The sequence below is a fragment of the Aureococcus anophagefferens genome (assembly GCF_000186865.1).
Source record: "Aureococcus anophagefferens unplaced genomic scaffold AURANscaffold_7, whole genome shotgun sequence".
Classification (NCBI taxonomy): domain Eukaryota; class Pelagophyceae; order Pelagomonadales; family Pelagomonadaceae; genus Aureococcus; species Aureococcus anophagefferens.
The window spans coordinates 1,406,519-1,417,280 of record NW_008705567.1 but is presented as its reverse complement, the minus strand read 5'-3'; the positions used below and the strand labels follow the sequence as shown (position 1 = coordinate 1,417,280).

The 10,762-nt window shown below is 69.7% G+C and overlaps 4 protein-coding genes across 4 annotated transcripts; 2 read left to right on the top strand and 2 right to left on the bottom strand.

Annotated features, from left to right (window-relative positions):
* Positions 1-126: 126 nt before the first annotated feature.
* AURANDRAFT_25241 (hypothetical protein) lies at positions 127-846 on the top strand (the record flags this gene model as incomplete). The annotated part of the gene is made up of 1 exon (XM_009038049.1): positions 127-846. The coding sequence occupies one exon, from the start codon at positions 127-129 to the stop codon at positions 844-846; it is 720 nt and encodes a 239-aa protein (XP_009036297.1).
* A 68-nt stretch (positions 847-914) lies between these two features.
* AURANDRAFT_25442 (hypothetical protein) lies at positions 915-1,706 on the bottom strand (the record flags this gene model as incomplete). Its single annotated transcript, XM_009037885.1, has 1 exon — positions 915-1,706. The coding sequence occupies one exon, from the start codon at positions 1,704-1,706 to the stop codon at positions 915-917; it is 792 nt and encodes a 263-aa protein (XP_009036133.1).
* A 7,824-nt stretch (positions 1,707-9,530) lies between these two features.
* AURANDRAFT_58954 (hypothetical protein) lies at positions 9,531-10,017 on the bottom strand (the record flags this gene model as incomplete). The annotated part of the gene is made up of 2 exons (XM_009037884.1): positions 9,531-9,733; positions 9,858-10,017. 2 exons carry the CDS (start codon positions 10,015-10,017, stop codon positions 9,531-9,533), a joined length of 363 nt encoding a protein of 120 aa, XP_009036132.1.
* A 227-nt stretch (positions 10,018-10,244) lies between these two features.
* On the top strand, positions 10,245-10,604 carry AURANDRAFT_8471 (hypothetical protein; the record flags this gene model as incomplete). The annotated part of the gene is made up of 1 exon (XM_009037757.1): positions 10,245-10,604. A coding segment is annotated over one exon (360 nt), but the record flags the coding sequence as incomplete, so codon positions are not given.
* Between the last annotated feature and the right edge of the window lie 158 nt (positions 10,605-10,762).

The following is a 10,762-nucleotide window of genomic DNA, read 5'->3' as shown; positions in this document are numbered from 1 at the left end:
CTGGAGGTGCCGTCAATGTTGCACATTGAACTTCGAGCTCTCGCGATCGATCGATCTGGTGTCTCAGCAGCGGCCACCGCACCAAGCATCGCCTCCGCCGAGCATCGCTCCGCCAAGCCTCGCCTGATGTTCGCGTCCGCGCGTCGCCTGCTGTCCGTCGGCGTGCCCGCCGCCGCGGCCTCCGTGCTCGCCTCGAACCGCGCCGCCTGCGACGAGTCGCGCCTCGCGGCGCTCGAGCGGCGCGTCGCCGCGCTGGAGCAGCCGGCGCGCGCCAACAGCCGGAGCGATGGCGTCGCGAGCTCCTGGGCCAAGGCCGTGCTCTCGCCCGACGTGCTCTTCAGCGAGCGCGACCTCGAGACGATGATCGACTCGCTCGCGGCGCAGATCACGCGCGACTACGGCGACGAGGAGCTCGTCGTCGTCGGCCTCCTCGACGGCGTCTTCATGTTCCTCGCGGACCTCTCGCGCAAGATCGACACGCCGCACACCGTCGACTTCATCGCCGCGTCGTCCTACGGGCTAGGCACCGTGAGCAGCGGCAACGTGAAGATCAAGAAGGACTCGTCGTTCCCGCTCGCGGGCAAGCACGTGCTCATCGTCGACGAGATGTGCGACTCGGGCCGCACGATGGCCTCGCTCAAGGAGCTCATGAAGCAGCGCCAGGTCAAGTCCGTCAAGACCTGCGTGCTCCTCGACAAGGTCTCGCGGCGCACGGAGGACATCCGCCCGGATTACGTCGGCGCCGTCTGCCCGGACGAGTTCGTCGTCGGCTACGGCATGGACTGGGGCGGCAAGTACCGCTCCCTGCCCTTCGTCGGCGTCGTGCGCAAGGAGCTCTACAGCTAGGCGCGCCGCGTAACCTGATACGACTTCGTACCACCTAGGTAGAATCCTAGCACCATCTAGAGCCATCCCTAGCGCGCCCCGAGGCACTGGCGACCGCCGTCGACGCAGATGACCTCGCCAGTGATGAAGCGCGACTGGTTGGACGCGAGGAACAGCGCGAGGTCAGCGATATCACCGGGCGTCGACAGGTCGCCCGTCGCGGCGCCGAGCGGGTGCGTCACGTTCGCCGAGCGCTCGAGGAACGCCGCGTAGGCCTCGTCCGACATGCCGCCCCTTTGCTGCAGCGGCGTGACGGTGACGCCCGGGTTGATGTTGTTGACGCGGACGCCGTGGGGCGCGAGGTCCACGGCGGCGCAGCGCGCGATGTGGTCGATGGCGGCTTTGGAGCCGCAGTAGGCGCCGAGCGTCGCGAAGGACTGCTTGCCGTTGACCGAGCTGATGTTGACGACGGCCGCGCCGACGCCTGCGGCCACGAGGTGCGGCGTCGCCTCGACGAGAATCTCGTAGGGCGCGCGCGCGTTCGCGGCGAAGTTGACGTCGAAGTTCTCGAGGGAGGCGGCCGGCGCGCCGTCCGGCGCGGCGAACGCGCCCGCGTGCAATACGCCCGCGCTATTCACGAGCGTCGTGATGCCGCCGAGCTCTTTTTCGGCCGCGGCGACGACGTGCGCGCAGGCGCCGGGCTCCGTCAGGTCTGCTGCTTCATATGAACAACCGATCTCGGCGGCGAGTTCTTTTAGTGCCACCGCGTTGCGGCCCGTGGCAAGCACGGAGGCGCCTTCTTTTGCGAAGCGCCGCGCGATGGCCTGGCCGATGCCCGAGCTCGCACCGGTCACGAGAGCAAGCTTGCCAGCGAGAGCCATTGCGAGAGCGATGCTGCGGGCGGTCGAGCTATGTATGCGCAGCAGGACGAGCTGCTATGCCGCGATCTGCTACGCGCTGCTATCGAGAGCTCTTGAGCTCGAGACCAAAAAACTTCAAAGTGAACCGCAATGAAGCGACGTTTACCCTGTACGCAGGACGAATAAAATGGCCCGCGGGTGAGCGCGGCACACACGCACAAAGAAGGAAAGGAACGGCGATGTCGGCTTACGCGGCGGATGGCCGGGGCGAGGTTCGTGCTCGCGGCGGCGGCGCCGCGGCGGCGGCGCGCTACACCGACTCCTCGATGAGCCGCAGCGTGAGGGGCCGGAGCGCGCAGAGCGAGAGCGCGGCGTCGAAGTCGACGTTCGTCGTGACGTCGCAGGCGTTGATGGCCGCGACGCGGGCGCCGACGGCGACCCGTTGCTTCTTCGCGGGGCCGCCGTCGGCGACGGACGTGACGACGATGGCGTCGCTGCCGTCGCTGTGCTCGAGGAGGAGGCCGACGCGGCCCGGGTCCTCGAAGGTCACGGAGCGCGCCAGGGGCTCCTTGGGCGGCGGCGGCGGCGCGTTAAGTTCGTCGAGGACGGACCGCGGGCTCCGGCGGCTGTCGAGGTCGGCCGCGTCGCCGGCCGCGGGAACGATGGGCGCGACGGGCGCGAAGCGGCGCGCCTCCGGCGCGGGCGCGAGGGCCGCCGGCGGCAGGGACCGCGGCGCGATGGGCACGGGCGCGGCCAGCGGCGCGGCCGCGACGCGCGCGCGCGCGGCGGCGAAGCCCGCGGCCGCGACGCGCGCGAGGTCCGGCGGCGGCGGCGCCGGCGCCGGGCGGGGGCCGCCCGCGTTGCCGCAGTCGACGCAGCGGCAGGACGGCGCGCAGGCCTCGCCCGCGGCGAAGCAGTCGCAGTAGCGCTTGAGGCACCGGCTCCGCGTGCACGTGCAGCCCGCGCCGGCGACCTTCTTGCGCTTGCGGTTCGTGCGCAGCGCCGCGGCCCGCGCCTCCGTGCCGTCGACGTTGCCGCAGCCGACGCAGCGGCACTCGGGGCCGCAGGCCTCGCCGCGCTCGAAGCAGACGCAGTAGCGCTTGAGGCACTTGCTGTTCTTGCACCGGCAGCCCGCGGACGCCGCGGCCTTGGGCCGCGGGGCGCCCTGCTGGTAGGCGGCGATGGCGCGGAACGCCGACGCGCCGTCGGGCGGCGGCGCGGGCGGGCCGGCGCCGTACATGCTTATGAACACACCTAACGTGCTTTCGGTTGGCCAATTTGAGGTGCTCGAACGGAACGGGGCAGCATCGAGTGCCCAATCCATTCAACAATCCCATTTGAAACTTTGGGGCTGCCCGACGTTTTGTGAGCATCTCGTTGTCGCCGCGCGGCGCGGCGGCGGCGGTTCCTGCGCGCGCGCAGCGCGGCCGCCGCTGCGCGCGGCGCGGCGCGTGTCGACGACGCGGCGGCGGCATGGCGCGGCTCGCGTGGTGCGTCGCGGCGCTGCTGGCGCGGTGCGTCGCCTACGACTGGGACGACGACTCCGTCGACGCCTTCGACTGCGATAGCTACGTGCTGCCGCTGCAGATGCTCATCCCGGAGGACGAGGACTCCTACGGCGTGCGCGAGCTCGACATCGACACCGGCGAGTACGGGACCATCTACGACCTCGACTGGTTCGACGGCCACGTCAACGCCGTCGGCATGTACGAGGACGAGGCCTCGGGCGAGTTCTACCCGTTCGGGTCCTTCGCGGGCCAGCTCTGCCGCTTCGACGACTCGCACGCGAGCTGCTTCGACGCGGCCCTCGAGTACGCGTCGTCGAACGCAGGGCAGCAAAAGAGAGCAAAATTTCCAACTTGGAGGCTCATGATTTTTGGACGAGCGATCATCTCTCGGAACGGTCTCGAAGCGTGGATGTGTTTTCGGAACGCGCGCGCGCGGAACACTCACGTTGAAGCGACGTTGAATCTCTCTTTTGCTGCCCAGGTCGAACGTCGGCGCCGTGCTCGAGACGACGTACTACTACTCGAAGAACAGCGGCCGCGACGGCGGCGAGAAGGTCTTCTTCGTCCAGGACATCGACACCGACGACCCCACGTTCGTGCAGGACGCTTTGTTCGAGTTCAGCGGCGACCTCTTCGAGGGCGCGGTGCTGGACGTCGTCGCGCTCCACGAGGGCTGGGAGCAGGACCACTACGTCCTCGACGGCGACAACGGCGCGCGGTACCTCGTGGGCCTCGGCCAGGCCTTCGAGGTCGTCGTCATCCACATCGACGCCGACAGCGGCTACCCGGACAAGTACGCGGTTTTGGACTCCGTCGTCGTCGACTGGGGCGACGCGGACCGCGTCGACGAGCCGTCGGCCTTCGGCGCGGCCTACCGCTTCGAGGCGGGCGACGACGACCGCGTCTTCTTCTCCGCGAACGCGGGCTTCGGCATGTTCGAGCTCCACTGGCCCATCGTCGTCGCGTCGGACTGCTGGAACTCCGGCGACGACTGGGAAAACCACGCGGCCTGCGACGGCGTCGCGTCGCCGAAGCTCGCCTACATCGGGCCGTCGGAGGTCACATCATCCAACGACGGCTTCAACTGCCCCGACGGCTACTTCGCGACGACGGGCGCGCCGACGGCGTACGACGAGGTGACCCCCTTCGACTGCGACGCGTACCCCGAGCCCGTGCAGATCTTGAAGTGGGGGGCGAGCGACACCTACTCCGTGCGCGCCTTCGACCCGGAGACGGGCGACTACGCGATGATCTACCAGCTGAGCTGGTTCGACGGGCACGTCAACGCCGCGGCGATGCTCTACGACGAGGGCAGCGATTCGTACTACCCGTTCGCGGCCTTCGACGGCGTGCTCTGCTCCTTCGACCGGGACCACAAGGTCTGCCCCTTCGGGACCCATCTCTACTACGGCACGCCGAACGTCGGCGCCATCTGGGACACGACGTATTATTATTCCAAGAACCTGGGGCGAGACGGCGGCGAGGGCATCTACTTCGTCACGGGCGTCGAGTGGAGCCTGGACGCGACGACCTTCGTCGACGACGCGCAGGTGCTATTTTCCGGCGACCTCTACGAGGGCGGCGTGCTGGATCTCGTGGTGGCGGACGAGGCCGCGGGCGAGGCGTACGTCGACGACGACGACGGCGCGGGCGTCTACGCGTTCGGCCTGGGCTACCAGTTCGAACTGTTGGTCGTGAAGCTCGACCGGGACACGTCCTACCCCGTCGCCTACGCGGTCCTCGACAGCGACGTCGACTGGGGCGGCTCCGACGCGGAGACGGATCTGGATTCGGGCTTCGGCGCGGCCTTTGCTTTCAAGGACGGCGACCGCTACCGCTTCATGTTCTCGGCGAACGAGGGCTGGGGCATGTTCGAGCTCGAGACGCCCGTCGACGTGCCCGACGACTGCTGGAACGAGGGCACGGACTACGACGACCACGAGGTCTGCGACGCGACGGTGTCGATCTCGCGCGTCGACGACACGGCCGCGACGACGAGCAACGACGGCATGAACTGCCCCGAGGGCTACTTCGCGCCCGCGCCGACCTACGCGCCGTCCTACCACCCGACGTCGTCCGACCCGACGGAGATGCCCTCCGCGGAGCCGACCTACGAGCCCACGCCGGGGCCGACGCCCGAGCCGCGAGCCGCGCGGCGTCGTTTCCTTTCGTTTGTTTCTTTTTTTACGCGCGTCCTCGTAGGTCGCCCGCGCCGACGCCGGACCCCAGCCCGGAGCCGACGCCCGAGCCGACGCCGAACCCCGCGCCCGGGCCCACGCCCGAGCCGAGCCCGGAGCCGACGCCCGCGCCGACGCCCGAGCCGACGCCCGCGCCCGCGCCCGGCCCGACGCACCTGCCCACGTACCATCCGAGCGCGTTCCCCTCGGAGATGCCCACGGTCGAGCCGACGTACGCGCCGACGCCGCAGCCGACGCCCGCGCCGTCGCCGGAGCCGACGCCCGAGCCGTCCCCGGACCCGTCGCCGGAGCCGACGCCCGAGCCCACGCCCGCGCCCGCGCCCGGGCCGACGCCGCTCCCCACGTACGCGCCGAGCGCCTATCCGTCGGAGATGCCGACGGCCGAGCCGACGTACGCGCCGACGCCCGCCCCGACGCCGGAGCCCTCCCCGGAGCCGACGCCCGAGCCGACGCCCGAGCCGACGCCCGCGCCCGCGCCCGGGCCGACGCACCCGCCGACGTACGCTCCCACGGCGTTCCCGTCGGAGATGCCCACGGTCGAGCCGACCTACGAGCCGACGCCGGGACCGACGCCCGAGCCGACGCCCGGCCCGACGCCGCAGCCGAGCCGCATGCCCACGTACGCGCCGTCCGCCTTCCCCAGCGAGATGCCCACGGAGGAGCCGACCTACGAGCCGACGCCCGGTCCCACGCCCGAGCCCTCGCCGGAGCCGACGCCCCATCCGAGCCGGCTACCGACGTACGCGCCCTCGGCGTTCCCGAGCGAGATGCCCACGGAGGAGCCGACCTACTCGCCGACGCCGGGACCGACGCCCGAACCCTCGCCGGCGCCGACGCCCCATCCGAGCCGGCTGCCGACCTACGCGCCCTCGGCGTTCCCGAGCGAGATGCCCACGGAGGAACCCACGTACTGCCCGACGCCCGGCCCGACGTCGGCGCCGACGTACGCGCCGTCGCCGGCGCCGACGCACCTGCCCACCTACGGTCCGTCCTCCTTCCCGTCGGAGATGCCGACCGCGGAGCCGACCTACGAGCCGACGCCCGGCCCCACGCCCGAGCCGTCGCCGGCGCCGACGCCCCATCCCAGCCGATTGCCGACGTACTCGCCGAGCGCGTTCCCGTCGGAGATGCCGACGGCCGAGCCCACGTACGCGCCGACGCCGCAGCCGACGCCCGCGCCGTCGCCCGAGCCGTCGCCGGAGCCGTCCCCGGAGCCGTCCCCGGAGCCCACGCCCGAGCCCACGCCGGCGCCGGCGCCCGGCCCGACGCCGCTCCCCACGTACGCGCCGAGCGCGTTCCCCTCGGAGATGCCCACGGAGGAGCCGACCTACTGGCCCTCCGTCGCGCCGACGCCGTCGCCGACGCCCGAGCCGTCGCCCGCGCCGAGCCCCGAGCCGACGCCCGAGCCGACGCCGGACCCCGCGCCGGGCCCGACGCCGGCGCCGAGCCCCGAGCCCACGCCCGCGCCGACGCCCGAGCCGTCGCCGGACCCGAGCCCCGAGCCCACGCCCGCGCCGACGCCCGAGCCCACGCCCGAGCCGAGCCGCGCGCCGAGCTACGCGCCGACGTCGGACCCGGAGCAGGAAAGAGTGATTCAAGGTCTCTTCAACATAAGTGTTCCGCGCGCGCGCGTTCCGGAAAAGCATCCACGCGTCGAGAGCGCTCCGAGAGATGATCGCTCGTCCAAAAATTAGCCAAAACGGGTGGAAAACGACCGAGATATGAGCCTCCAAAGTTGGAAATTTCGCTCTCTTTTCCTGCCCAGGTCGGACCCGTCGATGATGCCGACGCCGCTGCCGAGCTACGAGCCGACGCTGAGCCCGCGGCGCGAGCCCTTCGACTGCGACAGCCACCCCTTCCCGATCCAGGTGCTGCGCTACGAGGACGCGGACGTCTACAGCGTCCGCGAGCTCAACGCGGCCACGGGCGAGTACGACCTCGTCTTCGACCTCGACTGGTTCGACGGCCACTGCAACGCCGTCGCCATGGTCAGCGCCGTCGACGGCGGCGACGCCTACTACCTCCTGGGCGCCTTCGACGGCAGGCTCTGCGACTTCGACGCGGACGGCTACGGGTGCTACGACACGCCCCTGATGTACGAGACGCCGAACGTCGCGTGCAGCTACGGCTACACCTACTACTACACGAAGAACGGCGGCCGCGACGGCGGCGAGCAGATGTTCTTCGTCACCGACTTGGACGCGGGCCTCACGGGCGGGTCGGCGACGTTCGTCGAGACCGCGTCGTTTTCTTTCTCCGGCGACCTCTGGGCGGGCGCGGTGTTAGATATCGTCGCCGTCGCCGAGGGCGGCGCCTACGACTACATCGACGACGGCGACGACGAGGGCCTCTACCTCATCGGCCTCGGCGAGCAGTTCGAGGTCGTCGTCGTCAAGGTCGACGGGTCGACGGGCGCGCCGACGCGCTACGCGGTCGTCGACGCGGCCGTCGACTGGGGCGACCACGCCGAGGAGACGGCGGACAGCGGCTTCGGCGCGGCCTACGTCTTCGACGGCTACGCCGGGAAGCGCGTCTTCTTCACGTCGAACGCGGGCTTCGGCCTCTTCGAGGTGTCGCTGCCCATCGCGATCGACGGCTCCTGCTGGAACGACGACCACGACTGGGAGGACCACGTCTTCTGCGACAGCGACGTCGCCGCGATCACGCGCCTCGCCGACGCCGTCTTCACGAACTACAACGACGGCACGAACTGCCCGGACGTGGACACGTACGCGGCCCCGCCGCCGACGGCGTCGCCGACGGCCGCGCTCATCCCCGTCGCCGCCTTCGACTGCGCGAGCTTCGAGCTCCCGCTCCAGGTGCTGCGCTACGAGGACGCGGACGAGTACACGGTGCGCGAGTACAACTTCGACACGGGCGGCTACGACCTGCTCTACACGCTCGACTACTTCGACGGGCACGTGAACGCCGCGGCCATGTTCGCGCTGACGACCGGCGAAAACACGGCCTACTTCACCATCGCCGCCTTCGACGGCTACCTCTGCTGGTTCGACGAGGCGGGCAAGTACTGCGACGACGACCCGCTCGTCTACAGCAAGCCCAACGCCGCGGCGATCCTGGGCGACGCGTACTACTACTCCAAGTCCCCGGGCGACGACGACGGCGAGTCGATCTACTTCGTGACGGGCATCGTCTCCGGCCGCGGCCACGTCGACGACGCGCTCTTCGGCGTCTCGAACGCGCTCTTCGCCGGCGCGGTGTTGGACTTCGTGGGCCTCGACGAGGACGACGAGGCCATCTACGGCGTCTCCAACACCTACATCGACGACTCGACGGAGAACGGCCTCTACCTCGTGGGCCTCGGCGAGCAGTTCGAGCTCGTCGTGATCCGCGTCGACGTCGACAGCCTCTACCCGGACGCGTACGCGGTGATTCCGACGACCGTGGACTGGGACGGCGCGGACGAGGAGTCGGGCGACACGGGCTTCGGCGCCGCCTACCTCTACCACGCCTACGAGGACGAGGCCCAGGGCGCCTTCTACAAGCACCGCCTCTTCTTCTCCGCGAACCAGGGCTACGGCATCTTCGAGCTCGAGACGCCCGTGACCATCCCGGACGACTGCTGGAACACGGGCTTCGACACGTCGAGCCACAGCGTGTGCGACGACTCCTCGGCGACGATCGTCCGCCTCAACGACGTCGTCGTGACGAACTACAACGACGGCATGAACTGCCCGGAGGCGCCGCTGGACCTGTACGCGCCGACGTACGCGCCGACGACGACGCCGGACCGCAGGCGGTCCCTGAGAGGGGTCGTGTGATAATTTGAAGGGCAAGCAGCGGTCTTGATGGTATGTTGAAGATCAAGGTTTTATGTTGAAGTTTAAGTTGAAGTTACGCTTAGCAAATCCCGCCGGCGGGATATGTTACTACGGGGCTTGCAGCTCGAGGGGGGGGGGGGCGGGTGCGCGCGCGTGATGGCGGTCGACGAGCGCGGCGCGAGGGGTCGAACGAAGGGCAGCGCGTCGCTCCGCGGCGCCCGAGTTTCCGCGGCGCCCGCGTTTCCGCGGTGCGGCGCGGCGCCCGCGTTTCCGCAGATTCTTCCTCCAAAAGGGTGGTGTTCGAAAACACCGGTGTAAGTTGTGTGCTGGTGGCAGCGTCGAGGTCAGATTCGCGCTCTAGGAGCTCGAGAACTTGGTGACGGCCTTGGTGCCCTCGGAGACGGCGTGCTTGGAGAGCTCGCCGGGGAGCATGAGGCGGACCGCGGTCTGGATCTCGCGGGACGAGAGCGTCGCCTTCTTGGAGAAGCGGCAGAGCTTGGACGCCTCGAGGGCGATGCGCTCGAAGATGTCGTTGATGAACGAGTTCATGATCGACATGCCTGCGCGCGGTACCCGTGAACGTGTGAACGTGGCGCGGGCGTGCGCGTGCAGCGCGGGTGCGCGTGTCGGGAGCGCGCGCGCGGCGCGGGTGCGCGTCGGGAGCGCGCGTCGCGTCGTCGGGACGCGGGTGCGCGCCCTTCTTGGAGATGCCCGTGTCGGGGTGCACCTGCTTGAGCACGCGGTAGATGTACGTGGAGTACGACTCGACGCGCGTCTTCTTCTTCTTGCCGCCGGCGGCCTTCTTGGGCGCCTTGGCGGATTTCTTGGAGGGAGTCTTGGCCATGGTGATTGCGAGTGTGTTTGGTTTTGCTGAGGACGTCCAACCGCGGCGCCGAGCTCTTGTTTTTCCGGGGCGCGAGCGAGCCAGCCTGCGTTTCTGATTGGTCGGACGCCCGTTACCCGGCGCGCTTCCGCACCGGAAAAACATTTGGTCTCGGCCTCGGTCGCTCTCCTCAGCACATCCCAAACACACACACTCACACTCGAATCATGTCTGGCAAAGGAAAGGGCGGCCGCGGCAAGGGCAAGACCGGTGCCGGTGGCAAGGGCACCTCCAAGGCGGCCAAGGCCGGGCTCCAGTTCCCGGTCGCGCGCCTGAACCGCTTCCTCAAGAAGGGCAAGTACGCGACGCGCGTCGGCGTCGGCGCCGGCGTCTACATGGGCGCCGTCCTCGAGTACCTCTGCGCCGAGATCCTCGAGCTCGCGGGCAACGCCGCGCGCGACAACAAGAAGGCGCGCATCATCCCGCGCCACATCCAGCTCGCGGTCCGCAACGACGAGGAGCTCAACAAGCTCCTCGGCACGGTCACGATCGCGTCCGGCGGCGTGCTCCCGAACATCCACGCCGTGCTCCTCCCCAAGAAGAGCAAGTCCAAGGCCTCGGCCTAAGCGACCACGCTCGTCGCGGCCCGGTCGAACGGCTCGCGCTCGATCGTCCGATAAGTCGCGCGCACGACCGGCGCCGCGGCGCCACTCACTCACACAACCGGTGTTTCCGAACACCACCCTTTCTTCGAAGACTCTGCTGT